Below are 18,078 nucleotides of genomic sequence, written 5' to 3'. Positions count from 1 at the left end.
AAAATACAACAGAGACATTAATACGACTGATAAGAAATAGCAACAGTAAAATCATGTTCAAATACAAAATATTCTGGCAATAACTTAGTAATTAATATTGAATATATGAGATAATATCTAATAGGTAGGGTACTGAACTTATTACTATTGGCATATGGATAATAGAGTATATATAAAATATAAAAAAATTGGATCTTCAGATATCCAAAAATCCGAAGTATCAAATCCAATATCCAATTCGAAATCCAAAAAATTTAAAAATTAAGTCCAAAATTCAATCCGTAATCCAAAAATCCAAACCAAAAATCCAAAAAATTCGGATTTCGGTTTTGATTTAGGATTTGCCTTGATTGTTTATCCGGAGATACCTTATTCGGACATTCACGGATTTTTCGGACACTCAATCATTTTTTGGAGACTCGGGGTGGTTACTTTTGGATCAACACCATTTGATCCCAATTTAGAGAATTTGTGGTTTACTTTCTTAGTTGATCTTTCACTTTGACCTGGAGATGACTAGGCAGTATTTGTCACGTGTTGATCATTGATATGTCCACGTGTCAAGAACATTTTTTTACCAAAAAGTCTCGCGAGGCATAGGCCCCATTGCTCTAGGCATATGCATCAGCGTTGGGTGAGTTTTTGCTTTGGGGCGTAAGGCCCAAAAATATTCTCCAAATTAGAATTAAAATTATTTAACAAGTCCTTAATTTAATGGAATCTTTATATTCCTATGCCATATAGAAAACTATATTACCCTCAATGTTTAAGATTTGATATAATTATATTTAGTATACCTAATTACCAATTTTATACCATAAGGTTTTTTTAACTGTACATTAGTTGTACCTTATATCACTCCTACATTTATGGTACCGTATATTCCTCCAATCCCCTCCCCCCACGTTTCTCTCTCCCAACCCCACACCCTCACCCACGTATCACCACACACCCAGAAACCAGAAAAACCAGAAAACAATTGAAACCCTCTGCTAAATCCAGAAAAACAACTGAAACCTTCTACCATTAACGTCCAAAATCAAGGTTTTTTCTTCTACAACCAGTCAAAATTGAAGTCAAATTTTCAAAGTTTCATACACAGCAATAACTTTTGATGGTTATGATCTCGGGTTCCTTCAATAATATAAGAGGAAAGGAAAAGAGAGCAGCAATTCCACCATTGACAACCATTAAAAAGCTTTGAATTCAAATTTGGCTTTTCAAAAATCATTATTTGATTGGATTGGGTGTTGTTGTAAATAATTAGGAATATGGTTTGAAGTTTATATCTCAATTTTGAGGGGTTTTGATGAAGATTAGACTTGGTTTTGGCTGAATTTCAGATTGAAATTCGAAGAAGAAGAAGAAGAAGAACAACAACAACAACAACAACAACAACCCAGTGTAATCCCACTAGTGGGGTCTGGGGAGGGTAGTGTGTACGCAGACCTTACCCCTATCCCGGAGGAGTAGAGAGGCTGTTTCCGAAAGACCCTCGGCTCAATAAGACAAAAGGACAAAAGAACAAAAAGGAACAATATTAGTAACACCACAGAACAATATGAAAGAAATACATACATACATATATATATATATATATATATATATATATATATATATATGGAAAAATAAGAACAACATGAAATCAAGAGGCATGATACCAAGCAAAAACAAAATAGTATCCTTACCAAACTAGTCCCCCAAAGTTATGACATAAGACGATAGTCATCTACCTCCTAGCCTACAACCTTAATACTCGACCTCCACATATTCCTATCAAGTGCCATGTCCTCGAAAATCTGAAGCATCGCCATATCCTACCTAATCACCTCCCCCCAATACTTCTTAGTCCGCCCTCTACCTCTTCTCGAGCCCTCCACAACCAACCGTTCATACCTCCTTACCGGAGCATCTGGGCTTCTCTTCTGAATGTGCCCGAACCACCTGAGCCTTGTCTCCCGCATCTTGTCATCAATGGGAGCCACGCACACCTTCTCTCGAATATCATCATTCCTAATCTTATCCATCCTACTATGCCCGCACATCCACCTCAACATCCTCATTTCTGCTACATTCATCTTCTGGATATGTGATTTCTTAACCGGCCAACACTCAGCCCTATACATCATGGTCGGCCTAACCACCGCTTTATAGAACTTACCTTTGAGTGTCAGTGGCACTCTTTTGTCACACAATACTCCAGATGCTAACCTCCACTTCATCCATCCTACCCCGATACGGTGCGTAACATCCTCGTCGATCTCCCCTCCCCCTGGATAACCGACCCAAGGTACTTGAAGCTGTCTCTACTTTGGATGACCTACGATTCAAGCCTCACATCCACGCCCACTTTCCTCTGCTCAGCGCTGAACTTACACTCCAGGTATTTTGTCTTTGTCCTGCTAAGCTTGAAACCCTTAGATTCAAGAACTTGTCTCCAAACCTCCAGCTTCTCGTTAACACCGGTTCGCGTCTCATCAATTAGAACTATGTCATACGCGAATAGCATGCACCATGGCACATCCCCTTGAATGTGGTGTGTTAACGCATCTATCACCAGGGCGAATAGGAACTGACTGAGCGCAGAACCTTGGTGTAACCCCATAACAACCGGAAAATCCTCAGAGTCGCCTCTCACTGTCCTAACCCGAGTCTTTGCCCCATCATACATGTCCTTAATCGCCATAATGTAGGGAACCGACACGTCTTTTGCCTTCAAGCTTCTCCAGAGAACTTCTCCATAAACCTTGTCATACACTTTTTCTAGGTCAATAAACACCATGTGCAGATCTTTCTTCTTATCTTTGTACTGTTCAACCAACCTCCTAACAAGGTGTATAGCTTATGTAGTAGAACGACACGGCATGAAACCAAATTGGTTGTCGGAGATGGATACCGTCATCCTCAACCTTGCTTCCACTACCCTTTCTCATACTTTCATAGTATGACTTAGTAATTTGATACCCCTATAATTATTACAGCTCTGGATATCACCTTTGTTCTTATACAGTGGGACCATCGTACTCCACCTCCACTCATCTGGCATCCTCTTCGCCTTAAAAATAACATTCAACAACCCAGTCAACCACTCCAAACCTGTTTTCCCCACACACTTCCAAAATTCCACCGGACTCTCGTCAGGCCCGGTCGTTTTGCCCCTACTCATTTTACTCATAGCTCACACGACCTCCTCAACCTTGATGCGCCTGCAGTACCCAGAGTCAGCGTGACTCTCGGAATGCTCCAATTCACCGAGCACAATATCCCGATCCCCTACTTCATTGAGAAGTGTTTGGAAGTAAGTCTGCAATCTCCTCTTAATCTGGGAATCTTCCATCAATACTATACCATCGTCGTCCTTGATGCATCTCACTCGGTCTAAATCTTGAGCTCTCCTCTCTCTCAGCCTGGCCAGCCTAAATAACTTATTCTCCCCTCTTTTCTCCCCTAGTTCCTCGTACATACGAATATAAGCCGCAGTCTTAGCCTCTGTAACCGCCAGCTTCGCTTCCTTCCTAGCTACCTTATACCTCTCCATGCACGCTCGCCTCTCCCCCTCACCTATGCTCCCCACTAACTTTCGGTACACCTCATTTTTTGCTTCCACTTTACCTTGTACCACTTCATTCCACCACCAGTCTCCTTTGTGCCTGCCGGAGACGCCTGTTGAGACCCCTAACACCTCTCTCGCAGCCTCTCTTATACAGTTTGTTGTCGTTGACCACATAGAGTTCGCGTCACCACTGCTCCTCCAAGCTCCCATAACCGACAACCGCCCTTCCAACTCTTGAGCTTTGTCCTTAGTTAAGGCTCCCCACCTGATTCTCGGTCTTCCTCGAGCAGACATTTTCCTCCTCTTCACCATAATACCAACGTCCATCACCAAGAGCCTATGTCGCGTCACGAGTGTCTCACCTGGAATCACCTTGCAATCCTTGCACAACCCTCTATCATGCCTCCTGAGGAGGAGATAGTCAATCTGAGTCTTCGCTACCGCATTTTGAAAAGTAACCAAATGCTCTTCCCTCTTCGGAAAGCAAGAGTTAGCAACCACCAACCCAAAAGCCTTAGCGAAGTCCAGTAACGAGGTTCCTCCTCCGTTCCTCTCCCCAAAGCCGAAGCCTCCATGCACTTCGTCATACACACCTGCAGTCGATCCAATATGGCCATTGAGATCCCCTCCTATGAATAACTTCTAAGTAGGTGGTAGCTGACGTATAATCTCATCCAACCCCTCCCAAAAGCGCAGTTTAACCTCCTCATCTAGGCCTATATGAGGCGCATAGGCACTAACAACGTTTACGGTGCACTGACCAACCACCAACTTAATAATCATCAATCTATCGTTCACTCGTCTAACCTCAACAACAGACTCTCTAAGTTCCCTATCCACCAAAATACCCACTCCATTATTACCCTTCTGGGTTCCAGAGTTCAAAATTTTATACCCATCCGCGTCCCTTGCTCTCGACCCTGCCCACCTTGTCTCCTAGACACACGCTATATTGACCCTCCTCTTCTTGAGGATCTTCGTCAGCTCTATAGATTTACCTGTCAATGAACCTACGTTCCATGACCCAATTCTCAACCGATGGACACCCTTGCTCCCTTTACCTCCCTTGCATCCCAACCCACCTCCTGGCCCCCGCCCTACCTCCCGACCCACCCCCCGCATGCCCCGAGGACATGGACTCACTCGACCATCCCAGACTATAGCCACGGTAACTCCACGGACTAGGGGGAGTCACTACCAAACACCACGGAACAAACTATAATAAGACAAGATGCCACTACAGGCACCCTAATCCGGTGACTAAACTAATAAGAACTAAAGGACATCAATTTTATTAACACAATAGAGATAAATAGGCAAACGGGAGGTACCAATTCCCGTGACTATAACCTGGGAATTGTCTTGGTATACTCAACTGTATTGCGTCCACCTAGCTCGTTCGTGTCTAACTCCTGCTGTTCCGTGCTGATACTCGTGTTGTTTTTCACTGTTTGCGCGTGCACGCCTCGCTCGCCGCCCAAAGCCACTGGTCCTAACTGAAACTATCAGACAGGTCCTGCTGCGTCATGTCAGAAAGCTCTGGCTTGAAGATGGATCTGGTTTATGTGTCCCCACGACACCGCAACCAGGCCTGAAACCTGACTGTGGTTGTTCCCACTCGCCGACGACTGATTCGTGTCTCGCCGGAGTAAGAGGGGGAGAAGACAAAGACGGGAAAGAAGAGGCGGGGTGAGAGAGATGGGCAGAGAGAGAGAGAGAAGGGGTGTTGGATGATGGGGAGGAGAGAGGGGCGAGGGGACTTACCTGGGCGGTGGGTGGTCGCCGGCGACTGGATTAATCGCTGTTAGAAATTTTTGTTATGTTACCGTTGGGCGTTGGCAGTGAGCGTTTGAAGAGAGCAAGAAACAACTTCATATCGCAATAGATCGTATTACTGAACAGCCTAGCAGCAACTCAAACACACGGCGGAGTGAGTGAGCGATCTGGAAAGTTCGAAGAAGAAGAAGAAGAAGACGTATATTGCAGAAATTGAAGAAAAATGGTAGACTGTTGTTTATTTATTTTTCTTGAAGAAAAATTGCAGAAATATTTTTTTGGATTCCATATTTAGCATAGCAGTTTCGTAAGGAGTAACAAGAGCATATAGGAGAATCACAAAATTATAGAATAATCGGGATTTTTACATTTTTTGCAGAAGATTTGTAGAAGTTTTAGTCGTTTTTTATTTATGAAAACAGAATACAAAGCATCTACAATCAAAATACAAATAATCTACAATTTATCGATAAAATATCTACAAACTGGGTACATTCAATTTTAATATCCCAATTCCCATTCAATTGTAGCATAATTAGGATTTTCGACATAATTGCATTTTTTGTAGAAGATTTGTAAAAGTTTTAGTCGTTTTTGATTTGTGAAAACAGAAAATAAAGCATCTACAATCAGAATACAAATAATCTATAATTTATCGATAAAATATCCACAAACTGGGTACATTGAATTTTAATATCCCAATTCCCATTCAATTGTAGCATAATTGGAATTTTCGATATAATTGCATTTTTTGTAGAAGTTTTAGTCGTTTTTGATTTGTGAAAACAGAAAATAAAGCATCTATAATCAGAATACAAATAATCTACAATTTATCTACAAAATATCTACAAACTGGGTACATTGAATTTTAATATCCCAATTCCCATTCAATTGTAGCATAATTGGGATTTTTGACATAATTACGTTTTTCAGAAGATTTGTAGAAATTTTAGTCATTTTTTTATTTGTGAAAACAGAAAATAAAGCATCTACAATCAAAATACAAATAATCTACAATTTATCTACAAAATATCTACAAACTAGGTACATATTTGGACTCGAAATGCTTCCCCTGAAATGTATGTTTCACATTTTTGATACATATTTTTGTCCAAAACAGTACTAAATCATCCACTTAAATACAATTTTTATACAATGTTGTTCAACTTTCATACAATAGGTAAATGAATAAAAGAAAAATAAATAAACAACTGTCTACAATTTTTCTACAATTTTTCTACAATTTTTGCAATATACGTCTTCTTCTTCTTCTTCTTCTTCTTCTTCTTCTTCTTCTTCTTCTTCTTCTTCGAGTTTCAATATGAAATTCAATCAAAACCAAGTCTAATCTTCACCAAAACCCCTCAAAATTGAGATATAAACTTCAAACCATATTCCCAATTATTTTCAACAACACCCAATCAAACAATTAAAGATTTTTGAAAACCCAAATTTGAATTCAAAGCTTCAAAGCTTTTTAATGGTTGTCAATGGTGGAATTGCTGCTCTCTTTTTCTTTGCTTTGTATTTTCGCCATAATTGCTTTTGTTGCAGAAGAATTGTAGAAGATTTTGTCGATTTTGATTTGTGAAATCAGAGAAAATATTGCAACAGAGTTTAACGCAAAAAATAGAGTACAAAAATTTTGTAAATAAGTCGACGATAGTGATTACTGTGCGTGATTTGCGTTGGAAGATCTGGAAAATATTTAATTCCTCTTTTTTAGCGCGCATAAATAAGGAATCCTACAGCTATAATGATTCCTTATTTAATGCATTGTATATATTATGTAGAAATACTATTAGCATAAAGAGTAATATGCAAACTATAAACATATTTGGTAATATAGTTTCCTATATGGTATAGGAACAAAAGTTTCCCTAATTTAATACCAAAAAATATATAAATCAACTTGTTATTAAATTCTAAAAGGTTAAAAAACTTAAAAGCCAAAACAATTTTTATTCTTAGTGATAATTTTATTCTATCTCTTCGCCTTCTACCGGATACAGAAGAAAACAATCAATTTACAAACAATAATACAAAAAGTTATCATTCCTCGTCACTTGCTCTAGTTTGACGCTTTTGATTGTATTTTCCCTTTTTGCTTTTCTTTCTTTTCAAGTTTTTTTGTTCTTTCTGGTTAGTTTATACATGTCTACTCAATTAACTTTCAAAGCCTGATTAGTTTTATGTTAAAATAGCACAGTCTAGCCAGTTTTCGGACCGGTCGTTTAAAAATAGTCAGCGTTTGCCAAGTCATTGAAAAATAACCATTATTTTGTTGCAACAAAGACCGGTCTAGCATAATATACTGGAGTTCGGTTCACCTGTGTATGAACTTCCAGCATATTATGCTGGAGCAGTATACTTTGCTGGCTCCAGTATAATATATTGGAGACTGGAGCATCGGTGCTCCAAACTCCAGTATATTATGTTCGACCGGTACATTATACTGGAACTCCAGTATATTAGACTGGAGTTTCAATATAATATACTAAAACTCTAGTATATTATGCTGGAGTATTTTCCCGAATTTTGAATAGTGTTTTTGTTCAGATTTATCTTTACATGAAAAGTGGTTAAATTTCGATTACTTTTGAAAGTGTGACTATTTTTGAATGACCACTTGTAAATCTGGCTATTTTTGAATTACTCCCTAGTTTTATTAGAAGAAGTAGTCTTGATTAATCTTTTAGTCAATTGTTGATTTTGAATAATATTTTTTGAGGAAAATAGTTATATATATATATATATATTTACTTACTTCATATTTCTTAAATTTTTATGTAATTTTACCTTTTAGATATTTAATTTAATTGTATTAATTTGTAAAATAATAAATATTAAATTGTGGTGCTTATGCCCAGCTCCTTGAGGCTTATGCCTCGCCCCGTATCAGGTAAAACATTCTCGTGCCAGTTCCTTTTAAATTATTGATACGATGAAAACAAAAAGCTAAAATAGGCTAATTAGACATATACTCTATGCCTAGCTAGACAAGTATAGAATCTTACACGACAAATTTAGTGATTCGATATGGGTTGGATTCTTTGTAGAGGAATGGGAAATAATACAAATCACCTTTCATTTGTCTTTTAATTTGGGAGTGATGGAATGTGTGTGTGGTTTTTTTTTTGGAAGGGTGGGGTGGGGGTGGGGGCGCAAGGAATATATAGATATTCATGCAGGCCTTTTTATTTCTGCTTCAAAAAATATATTCTATGTATTACTTATGCTTATTTTTATTTAATCCTCCATTGTTCATAACACACTAGTGTATGGGTCCGAATTTGATCGACCACGGCCTATGGTGAATATGACGAATGACCGAGAACCTACGAGTCGACAGAGGGGTACGACCCTGAGGCGGAAGGAGAGATGCTATTGCATCGGCATTAGACTTGGCATGTTAGGGGACCTAGGGAATATTCGTTAGATGTTTCTTAATTCGTCGTCCCCAAGATTAGGGGAAATCCCTCAGTATATAAGAGGGGTTCAAGTCTTGTAATAGAGAGATATGAATTTCAGACAGAACTCTTATCATCTCTCTCTATTATCATCTCTCTCTCTACTATTAACCCCTCCCTACTATCTTTATCTAGAGTTTATTATCTTCGACTACGATTTACCCCTTCATCTTTGATTGATTGGCTTAAAAAGAGTTTAAAATCTTTTGAGTCAAACAATTTGGCGCCGTCTATAGGGATTTCCATAGCCGAAGTCATAGTTCTCATCTAGGTTCTCGAAAGTCACGATTATTGTTCTTCAAACCCCATAAAATATAACAATGGCGGAGAAAGAAGCAAGGCTGAAGATGATAGTAGATGTTTCAAACAACCTCCTAAGCTCCCTTAACGAAGCCGGTAGAGAAGACAATAAGAATACAACACCAAGGGATACACCGAAGGGGGAGATCTCACCCTCTCCACATGAGGATCTGACGGTCTTACGCGAAAGAGGAGCCTCCACATCCACGACAAGAGAAACATCACCAGCAATCAAAAAGCTGCTAGAGGAGTAGTTGACAAGTGCTCTGAGCAACATGCTCGAAAACCCCCCATAAGGAAATGTCGAAAACTTACCAACGGCAGCAATCGCAGCTGTCATTGGCGAGCCAGATGCTATGCGATCGGGGAACACCCGCACTGTCATCAACGCAAGTGACGATGCGCTCATGACCATCCTAAAGAAAATGGAAGAGATGGAAACGAGAACAAAGCACTCCGTGATCAAATGAAGGAGCACCAGGAAAGAGTTGACAAAATACCCGTCGCCCCTAAACTACTACCAAAACGCGATGTGGACTGATTCGTCGAACAACCATACAGTGATGGAGCTGCTCCTCACCCCATCCCAAAAACCTTTAAAATGCCTCCATACTTGAGAATATACGACGGGACCACGGATCTAGAGGATCAACTAATCCATTACGTCATTGCAGTAAAGGGCAATGACCTGTCAAAAGAACAAGTGCCATCTGTGTTGCTGAAAAAGTTCGGTGAGACTTTGATAGGAGGAGCATTAACATGGTACTCCCAGTTACCAGCACGATCGATATCAACATTTGAGGAGATGGCGGATAAATTCGCCACATCACATGCGGGGGAAAAGAAGGCTGAAGCTAGGGTCAATGACATCTTCGCCATCAGGCAAACGGCGGGCGAGGGACTTCATGACTTCCTGGACCCATTCAACAGAGTGAGGATGGGCCTGCCAAATATGTCAGAAGGAATGGCGGTAGCGGCCTTCTAAAATGGGTTAAATAGGAACGGATCAAAGGCAACCAAAAAATTGCTCAACAAACTCATGAAGTACCCCTTCCCCCCCACCACGTGGGAAGAGATTCACAACGCCTATTGCGCTGAGGTAAGGGCAGACGAAGACGATCTAAACGGCCCGACTGAGCGACTAACGTCAGTCCAGACCGAGGCAAGGAGAGATCGGCGTAACGATGGGCGAAGGGATCAAACCTCACATTTCAATCAAGAAAGGCATCAGCCATATGTCAGAAAATCTAACCCGCCTCCTCCAAGGCATACGGATGTCGTGCTACGACACACCTGTCACGCCCCTTTTTTTTACCCCTCCAAAAGATATGTACAAAATGTAACGTGTTATGGATTGGGTTAAAGAGTTTTTCCATTTGAACTGACAAATTTGAAATAGAGATTATTTTATTTACAGAGTCGCCACTTGGAATTGATTTTTGTCGGTGTTCCAAGTCACCTTTTATTTGAATCCCTATTCAAAGGAAGGTTTGACTCTATTATTATTGGTCTGCAAAAAGAAGTCCGGGTAAGGAATTCTGTTGACCGGGGAGAAGGTGTAAGGCATTCCCCGAGTCCCGTGGTTCTAGCACGGTCGCTTTATTGAGTACATTTGGCTTGAATTAATTTTGGACAGACTGTGATTTATATTATTTTCATATTTACCTATCCGCTTTTATCTCTAGATTATTAGAAAAATTAAAGAATGTTTTTGAATAAGAAGATGTCATAATCACACTACGCAAGCGAATGCGTGATCGACAAAATTTATTATTTAGTCATAATGGTGTTACGCAAGCGAATCCGCAGTCATGACAAACGATTGTTAGCACGTTATTTACTTCTGGGAAAATTACTACATTCGAAGAAATTAGTTTTGAAAATTATTTTAAAAAAAATCAACTATCGTGCTATGCAAGCGAATCCGCGATCTTAACAAAAAGATTAACTAAATTAAGAATTAACTAAAATTAATGGGCATGGTATGCGATTATTGAATTAATTTATCGAATGTTAAAACACCACGCTACAAAGTGATTTCGTGAGTTAAAGCGCGCCTACTAATTGCCTAGCATTTAAATTAATTAAAAGGAAATGAGTTAATTAAAAATAGTAGAAAAATCTGATATTATTATTATTTTTCTAGCTTTATAGTTGAGAAAAATTATGCAAATAAAAGTTGGACCAACTTAATCTATTTTAAAAGAAATGAGCCAACTTCTTGTTAAAAAAATGGGCCAGCTTGTAAAGATCTCTTGGGCTGCTGTAATTTATTATTAAAATGGTCCAAAAAATAGATTTTAATTGGCCCAATGCTATATAGAAGAAAAAGGGTAATTTTGTTGTTTAAAGGTAAATGGGTCAGCTTTTATTTTTTGGTTCAAAAAGACCCAAAGATGATATAATCTTGGTTCTTTACTTAGTTTGCATTTATGATCATTAACTACATACTCACAATTGTATAAACACACACTTTACGAAAATAGCCACTTTTGCAAATCTGGCAAAATGGCCAGATTAAAAAAAATTATCACAGCATCCCTAGAAGCATATGTTGGCAGTGAAATTTTAGCAACTAAAACAAACTCATGCTATGTATTATACACCTAAAGTCATCCATGACATACTTAGCATTGTTACTCGGATACAATAGCTTGAAAACATGCTTAAAAATCCATAAACTACTTACATATCACATTCAAAAACTTGCAACTCAATATTCAAGCATTATGAAGGACTATATTCACATTATCACATGCTCGATACATAACAATAACATACAAGCTCTTTTGTTGTCAAATTATTCATCACATCAAACACATTTAAATGGTGCAGCATATTCAAGTTGTTCCCATTGCTGAAAATACATACATTACGAGTCTTACAGGATTGCCTGGATAGCAAAAGAATAAAAAGTAGTCCAGCAATTAAAGAAGCATAAAAATAGCAGCACAACAACCACAAAACCAACAACAAATCCGTGTTAAAACAACCCAAAAACTCAGAGAAGAAACCCAGAAACGAACTCTAAAGAGGACTTATACTTTTCTAAAAAGGTTTGCACTCTAAGATTCACTCTTAAGACTTACAATTTCAGCTTACTAAAGGATGCTTCAGCAGTTGATTTTTTTTTTGTTTTCATATTTTCAAAGCAAAAATAAAATGCTCTATGGAAGTGTGATGGAGTCCCTCCTAAAGTGAGGAAAGGGCAGCCTTTAAATAGGCAAATTTGGACAGAATTTGGTTCACCAAAAGTTTGTCCAACAAAAACTGATATTGTGTGCTAAACACAGTTTAAAATCTGTCCAAAGGTCAAAGGAAATCTACTATGTCAGAAACAAGGAGAAAAAATGTCATTTCAGCCACTCTAACTAGTAAAAGTAGGCTACTAGCACCCTATTTTGTGATAAAATAACATAAACTTCAGATTTTAACGACATCAATATCACCTTGTTGATTTAAAACTAAACCTAGTATTAAAACACGTAATTAAACTTCAACACATGATGTTATGAACCAATCGTAAGCAAACAAAAATTAACTATTAAAGCCAAACGGAACGCACGCTATCGCTGAAGTAATTTAATAAAACCAACTAGACAAACATAATCAAAAATAGATAAAATGAAGAAACAAGACAGAAACTAACTCTAACTAAAAAACCAAAAAATCAGAAAATTAATAACGGGGCAGAGGATTACGATTTTACCACATACTCGAGCATCCCGGAAATGATGATAGGCAGTGGTACGACTTTGAGCAAGCTTCTATTGTTGATATTCTTGAAACCAAAAATTCCGATGAATTCGAGTTCGGTTTCAACGATATCAATGACACAACCTTGCTCGAGGCCGATTTGAGAAGAGAAACGAGAGGTAGTGGCGGCAAAGGGGAGGCGAACCGGTGGCAGTGGGGGCGGCTGCCTATGGTGGTCGGGTTTTTTTGGATTTTGAGTTAGATATATGGAAAGAGGGGGAGAAGACGAGTCTGGTGGTGTAAAATTTTTGGAGTTTGGAGGTGGTGGTGGGCGGCTAAGGTGTCGTTTAAGCTTAGGTCTACGGAGATTGAGAAGGGTTATGGGATTTTGGGGTTCAGATTCATGGAGAGGAGGTTGAGCGGAAGAAGTGGTGAAATTTTGGGGCAGATTGGAGGTCGACCGCCGCCGGTGGGCGATTTCCGGCGGCGGTTTGGGGGGAGAGAGAAGAGGGAGTGGTGGGAGGGAAAGAAGAGAGAGTAAATAAGGGGGAAATGGGGCAAATTTTGGGTATTTTAGGCTTTAAATTCCTAGGATGAAGATCAAACTAGGACCATTGGATTAAATCAAGATGGGTGGATGAGATTGAATCATGTCACTTAACCAAAACGACTTAGTTTCAAGACAAAACTATGTTGTTTTAGGCTCTTCTTGGCAGCCCTCTTTTGAACCGGATTTGGGCTCTTTGGGCTCAAATTTTGGACCAATTTTGGCACAATTTTAATTAAATTACACTAGCCCAATCCCTACCCCATTTATCAAACCATTACTCAACTCTTAAAATCTATACATACACAAATAAGAACAAACACACACATACATACATATATATATATATATATATATATATGTGTGTGTGTGTGTATGTATATATATATATATATATATATATATACACATACATGGCAAAAATTAGGCATTTACAGCTGCCCCTCTTTGCTCGAGAACATGAAGAGTTTTCGTGCAAAGACAAATAAATGTCATGGATAATTTTTGCTCACATTCACTCTAGTGGAAGAATTTTGAAAGAGGTGGTGACCGAACCTTGCTTCTGAGGTTGCCTATATATCCTTGGCTATAAAGGAATCAGGTCAGTGTAGTTTTGGTAAAATTTGGTAGGTGGGACTACCAGACACTAGAGTTGAGACTGTTGTTGCTGCTGCTGTTGCTGTTACTCTTACCATTACATCTTCTTACATCAAAAGAAAAGAGAAGAGCACTACATATGTCTGCAAACTAAGAGTACAAAAATTCCTATCCACGTGTCTCTTGGAGTCAAATCTTGATTCTTGACCTGCTCGCTTGTATTGACCTTAGATTGGATCTTAATTCTTTTAAAGAAAAGATTATGACTCAATCTCGATGGCTTGCTTTCTCGATCAGAATTTGAGAAGATGAATCTTGAGAAGCTGGGCTGCTGACACATTATCAAAGCTAAACTCCGACTATCTTGTGATCGAAGGATTTCTTTCTTCTGATGAGAAACTGAAACTACAAGCTTTAATCGTCTCTTGTTCTATACGACAGAGCCTGCAAAGCCATCAAAGACAAACAGAAACGAATAAAATTTTTCTGCCCCAGTCTAGCACTAGAAATTTTTTGTGAGTTATTAGAAAAATCTGTAAATTATCTAATTTATTGAAAAGGAAGACAGAAACAGTAGTAAAAACTAGCTAAAAAGGGATAAAATTTGGTAACGAATGATTGTGTAACCAGGGATCGGTACCCCGTACTACTGAAAGGAAATATAATCAGGGGCTGGTATCTTCTCTTACTAGAAGGAAATAGAATCGGGTGTTAGCACCATGTATTATTGATAAAGTGTTGAATCCTTCTATGTGAAAAAAGGTTCGATCTTAGTTAAACTGTATTAAACAACCTGAGCGAAGATTACTTCTACCCGGAACTACGAACTGGATCCCCCTAGGCGAAACGTCTACCTGGGTTAAGCTACGTAAAACACCCTGAGCGAAGAGTACTTCTACCCGAAAATTATGAGCTGGATCCCCCTAGGCGAAACGATTCTACCTGAGTTAAGCTATGTAAAACACCCTGAGCGAAGAGTACTTCTACCCGAAAACTATGAGCTGGATCCCTCTAGGCAAAACAGTTCCACCTGGGTTAAGCTATGTAAAACACCCTGAGCGAAGAGTACTTCTACCCGAAAATTATGAGTTGGATCCCCCTAGGCGAAACGGTTCTACCTGGGTTAAGCTATGTAAAACACCCTGAGCGAAGAGTACTTCTACCCAGAACTATGAGCTGGATCCCCTAGGCGAAAAGGTTCTACCTGGGTTAAGATGCGTAAAAATAACCTGAGCGAAGAGTACTTCTACCCAGAACTATGAGCTAGATCCCCTAGGCGAAAAGGTTCTACCTGGGTTAAGCTGCGTAAAAATAACTTGAGCGAAGAGTACTTCTACCCGGAACTATGAGCTGGATCCCCCTAGGCGAAATGGTTCTACCCAGAAATGGTTAAGCTACGAAAATGGGAGGTGTGAACAATAGTGATGCATGTTGGAAACAGAAAAATGGAGATTTTAAGGATCTTATGTTTGCTGACGTTCGTTTTTTTTTGTTCTTTATTTCATGGAATGCGGGAAAGAATTTGGAGAGGACTTCCCTTCTGGATTGATTATTGCTGCGAAGCTGTTTCTAGCCCTTGTACAGTTTTTCTTTGGTTGCACCTGCTTCTCACAAGGTTGCTTTGGATTGCACCTGTTTCATGTTTTTAAACAAAGAACAATTGTTAGTTTGAAACGGTGGTTGGTTTTGTGGCCTTGGTTGTTTTGATCACTTGATCTCGACCCTTTCAACTGCAACTGTTTGCTTCCTGAATACCAATTGCCTTTCTGACTCTAGAAAAACTCTGGCTTTTCCAGACTTTGTCATGATAGTTGGTCGGTGGAACTCAACCTTTTCGCCTTTAATCTTGTCTTCGTAGGTCTTTCCCTTCTAACTTCTTTTTTTTTTCTTTTTTTTATATTCTTTTTTTCATCATTTTTCTTTCTTTTCTTTTCGTCGGAGCATTGGAGAACTTTTGGCTCCTTAGACTTTGCTGCAACGGTTAGTCGCGTGGAACTTAACATTTTCCAACTTTATTTCGCCTTCGTAGGCCTTTCTTTTCTGGTTTCTTTCTCCCAACTTCAAATTCAGAGCATTTGGGGTACCTTGTATTTTTTAACTCTTTGCCGAGACGGTTGTACATGTGGGACTCAACCTTTTCAACTTTATTTGCCTTTATAGGCGCTCCATTTGATTTTCTCTTTCCAAGAGTTTTGATTTTGAAGCATCTGCCGCCATGGCTAGTCGGGATCGACTTGATGCCCGTGACGAGGCTGGGTGCCTTTCTACACATTAGCTCGTGCCAAATGAGAACCCTGTAAATCAGTCTTGCCATCCTTTCTTTGTCTTAGTTTCGGAACAGTGTTAGGCCGAAAGGGATTAAAAGAAAACAAACAATAGAATGGAGAATGAGTTTAAAACAAGAAGTGTCCCTTTCGGGGAAAAGAAGGACTTATCTGGAGTACATGCGGACTTCAATGAACATGACATGCCTTTTGAACTGGATGCCTGATCTGTGTAAACCGTCCGACTCTCAGAAATTTATCACGATTTTTTGCCTCAAAATCGAGAAACCTTGCCAGGACTCTGTCTGTGCCAATGGGTGTTAGGATCCTCTTTTCGTTCAGGGGCGCCCTTTGCGGGTTTTCATGAGCTGACTTCTCTCATTTCTCTACTCACCATCACCTTATAGTGCTCTTTACGAGTTTTCACTAACAAGACTCTCTCCTTTTGATTTCTTTGCTTACTATCGCATTACGGTGCCCGTGTGAGGTTTCACCAATAAGACTCTCTCATTTTATTTTTCTCATTTTATTGCATCGGATCCAAGTAGCCTTATTCTATTATCCTTGAAAATTCTCACCAATTGATTGGAAGGACTTGAAAGGATTTGGGTAAATGATTTGGATCGAATTACAACTTTGGAACCATTCTGGCAGGATCATCGCCGGACCATTACAACACTTGCCCTAGTTTTACTTTTGGGGAATTTGGATTCTTATTTTGGTGTGACTGAACCCGAGAGAGAGGCTGCCTACGTATCCTTTCAGAATCAAGTCGAACATAGTTCAGGTAACTTTGTTTTTGATTTTCTTTTTGTTTTTCTGTTTTGTTTTGTTTTCTCTTTCTTTTTCCTTTCCTTTTTTCCTCTCTTTTTTTCGTTTTTCTTTTTTCATTTTCTTTGTCTTTTCTTCCTTTTTTTTATTTTTCATCTCATTTTTTGAATTTTTTTTCAATAACACTTTCAGGTTCCAAAGAGGGTAATCAAAGAAAAGTAACCAGCTCAAAGGGTTTGCAAAGGGGTTGACAGTGTTTGGATAATGAGAAAGTAAAGTCTTCTTCATCCCAACCGGAGAACATTAATGCTATATAATAGATCCAACATAGTACCTTTTAACTGCATCTGTATTGACAGTTGTTTTAGGGACATTTTCTTTTATGTGTCCCCAGTACAATACACTCTTTTGGCAGTACTCTTGTTGTAATGTATGAACCTTTCCAATTCTGGAACCAATTTTCCTTCAGTTGTTCCAACTCTTTGTTTTATTTCCTTAAACTTTATCTTCATTGCGATCTAATTCTTGATTCATTATTTCGAGGTCTGACAGCATTTCAGGATCTGGGCATGAAGTCCGCAAGCATGTCGTGTTATTGAAATCTGCATTTAATAGAATTGAAAAGAGAATAAGAAAATTGACAAGATTAAGAAAAGAGACATTCTTGGACAATGAAATATTAATTTCATTTGATTTTTGATTTTTGATTTTTTTTTCATTTTTTTTTTCATTTTTTTTCAGTTTTTGAAGATAGAAGGGTTTACATCAGAAAGTAAGACAATAAGGTAAAACATCCGGATTACACCCTGAGATAATTCGGATGCAGAAAGGATAGCAAGACTGGCTACTAAGACTCCCGTATGATGGGGAACTTTCATGCTTGGCGACCATTTTTGGCTTTTCTTTTGTCTCGGCAATGGCTGCAATGGCCTTCAGTGCCGGGTCAAATTCCTCAGCTTCACAAATCATTCCAACTATTGGACCGATGTTGTGGGCAGGCAACAGGTTGTTAATCACATCAGGAGCTTCTTCATCCCGAAAAACGATTCTTTCAGCTTCAATCAAATCTTTAACTGCTCTTTTGAGGGTCCAACAGTCCTTCGT

General features: G+C 38.9%; 1 protein-coding gene across 1 annotated transcript; it reads right to left on the bottom strand.

The window, feature by feature from the left end:
* Positions 1 to 2,320: 2,320 nt before the first annotated feature.
* Positions 2,321 to 9,439, bottom strand: LOC104247518 (uncharacterized). The gene is made up of 4 exons (XM_070161096.1): positions 9,104 to 9,439; positions 4,216 to 4,309; positions 3,183 to 4,146; positions 2,321 to 2,825 (listed from the first exon to the last, which is right to left on the bottom strand). The coding sequence occupies exons 1-4, from the start codon at positions 9,437 to 9,439 to the stop codon at positions 2,321 to 2,323; spliced, it is 1,899 nt and encodes a 632-aa protein (XP_070017197.1).
* Between the last annotated feature and the right edge of the window lie 8,639 nt (positions 9,440 to 18,078).

Source organism: Nicotiana sylvestris, chromosome 11 (assembly GCF_000393655.2).
Source record: "Nicotiana sylvestris chromosome 11, ASM39365v2, whole genome shotgun sequence".
Lineage (NCBI taxonomy): Eukaryota > Viridiplantae > Streptophyta > Magnoliopsida > Solanales > Solanaceae > Nicotiana > Nicotiana sylvestris.
Note: the sequence above shows the minus strand (reverse complement) of the source record. Positions and strands in the feature narration are given on the sequence as shown.

Bases quoted from the DNA above. Each gene is read 5' to 3' on its own strand.
- LOC104247518 (XM_070161096.1), bottom strand. From the start codon at position 9,439: ATGACAGCTGCGATTGCTGCCGTTGGTAAGTTTTCGACATTTCCTTAT. The intron at 4,310-9,103 runs GTTTGAAGAACA...GTGGTTGGTCAG, and splicing joins CCATTGTTATATTTTATGGG to TGCACCGTAAACGTTGTTAG. The intron at 2,826-3,182 runs GTGAGCTATGAG...ACACCTTGTTAG, and splicing joins ATCAAGGTTGAGGAGGTCGT to GAGGTTGGTTGAACAGTACA.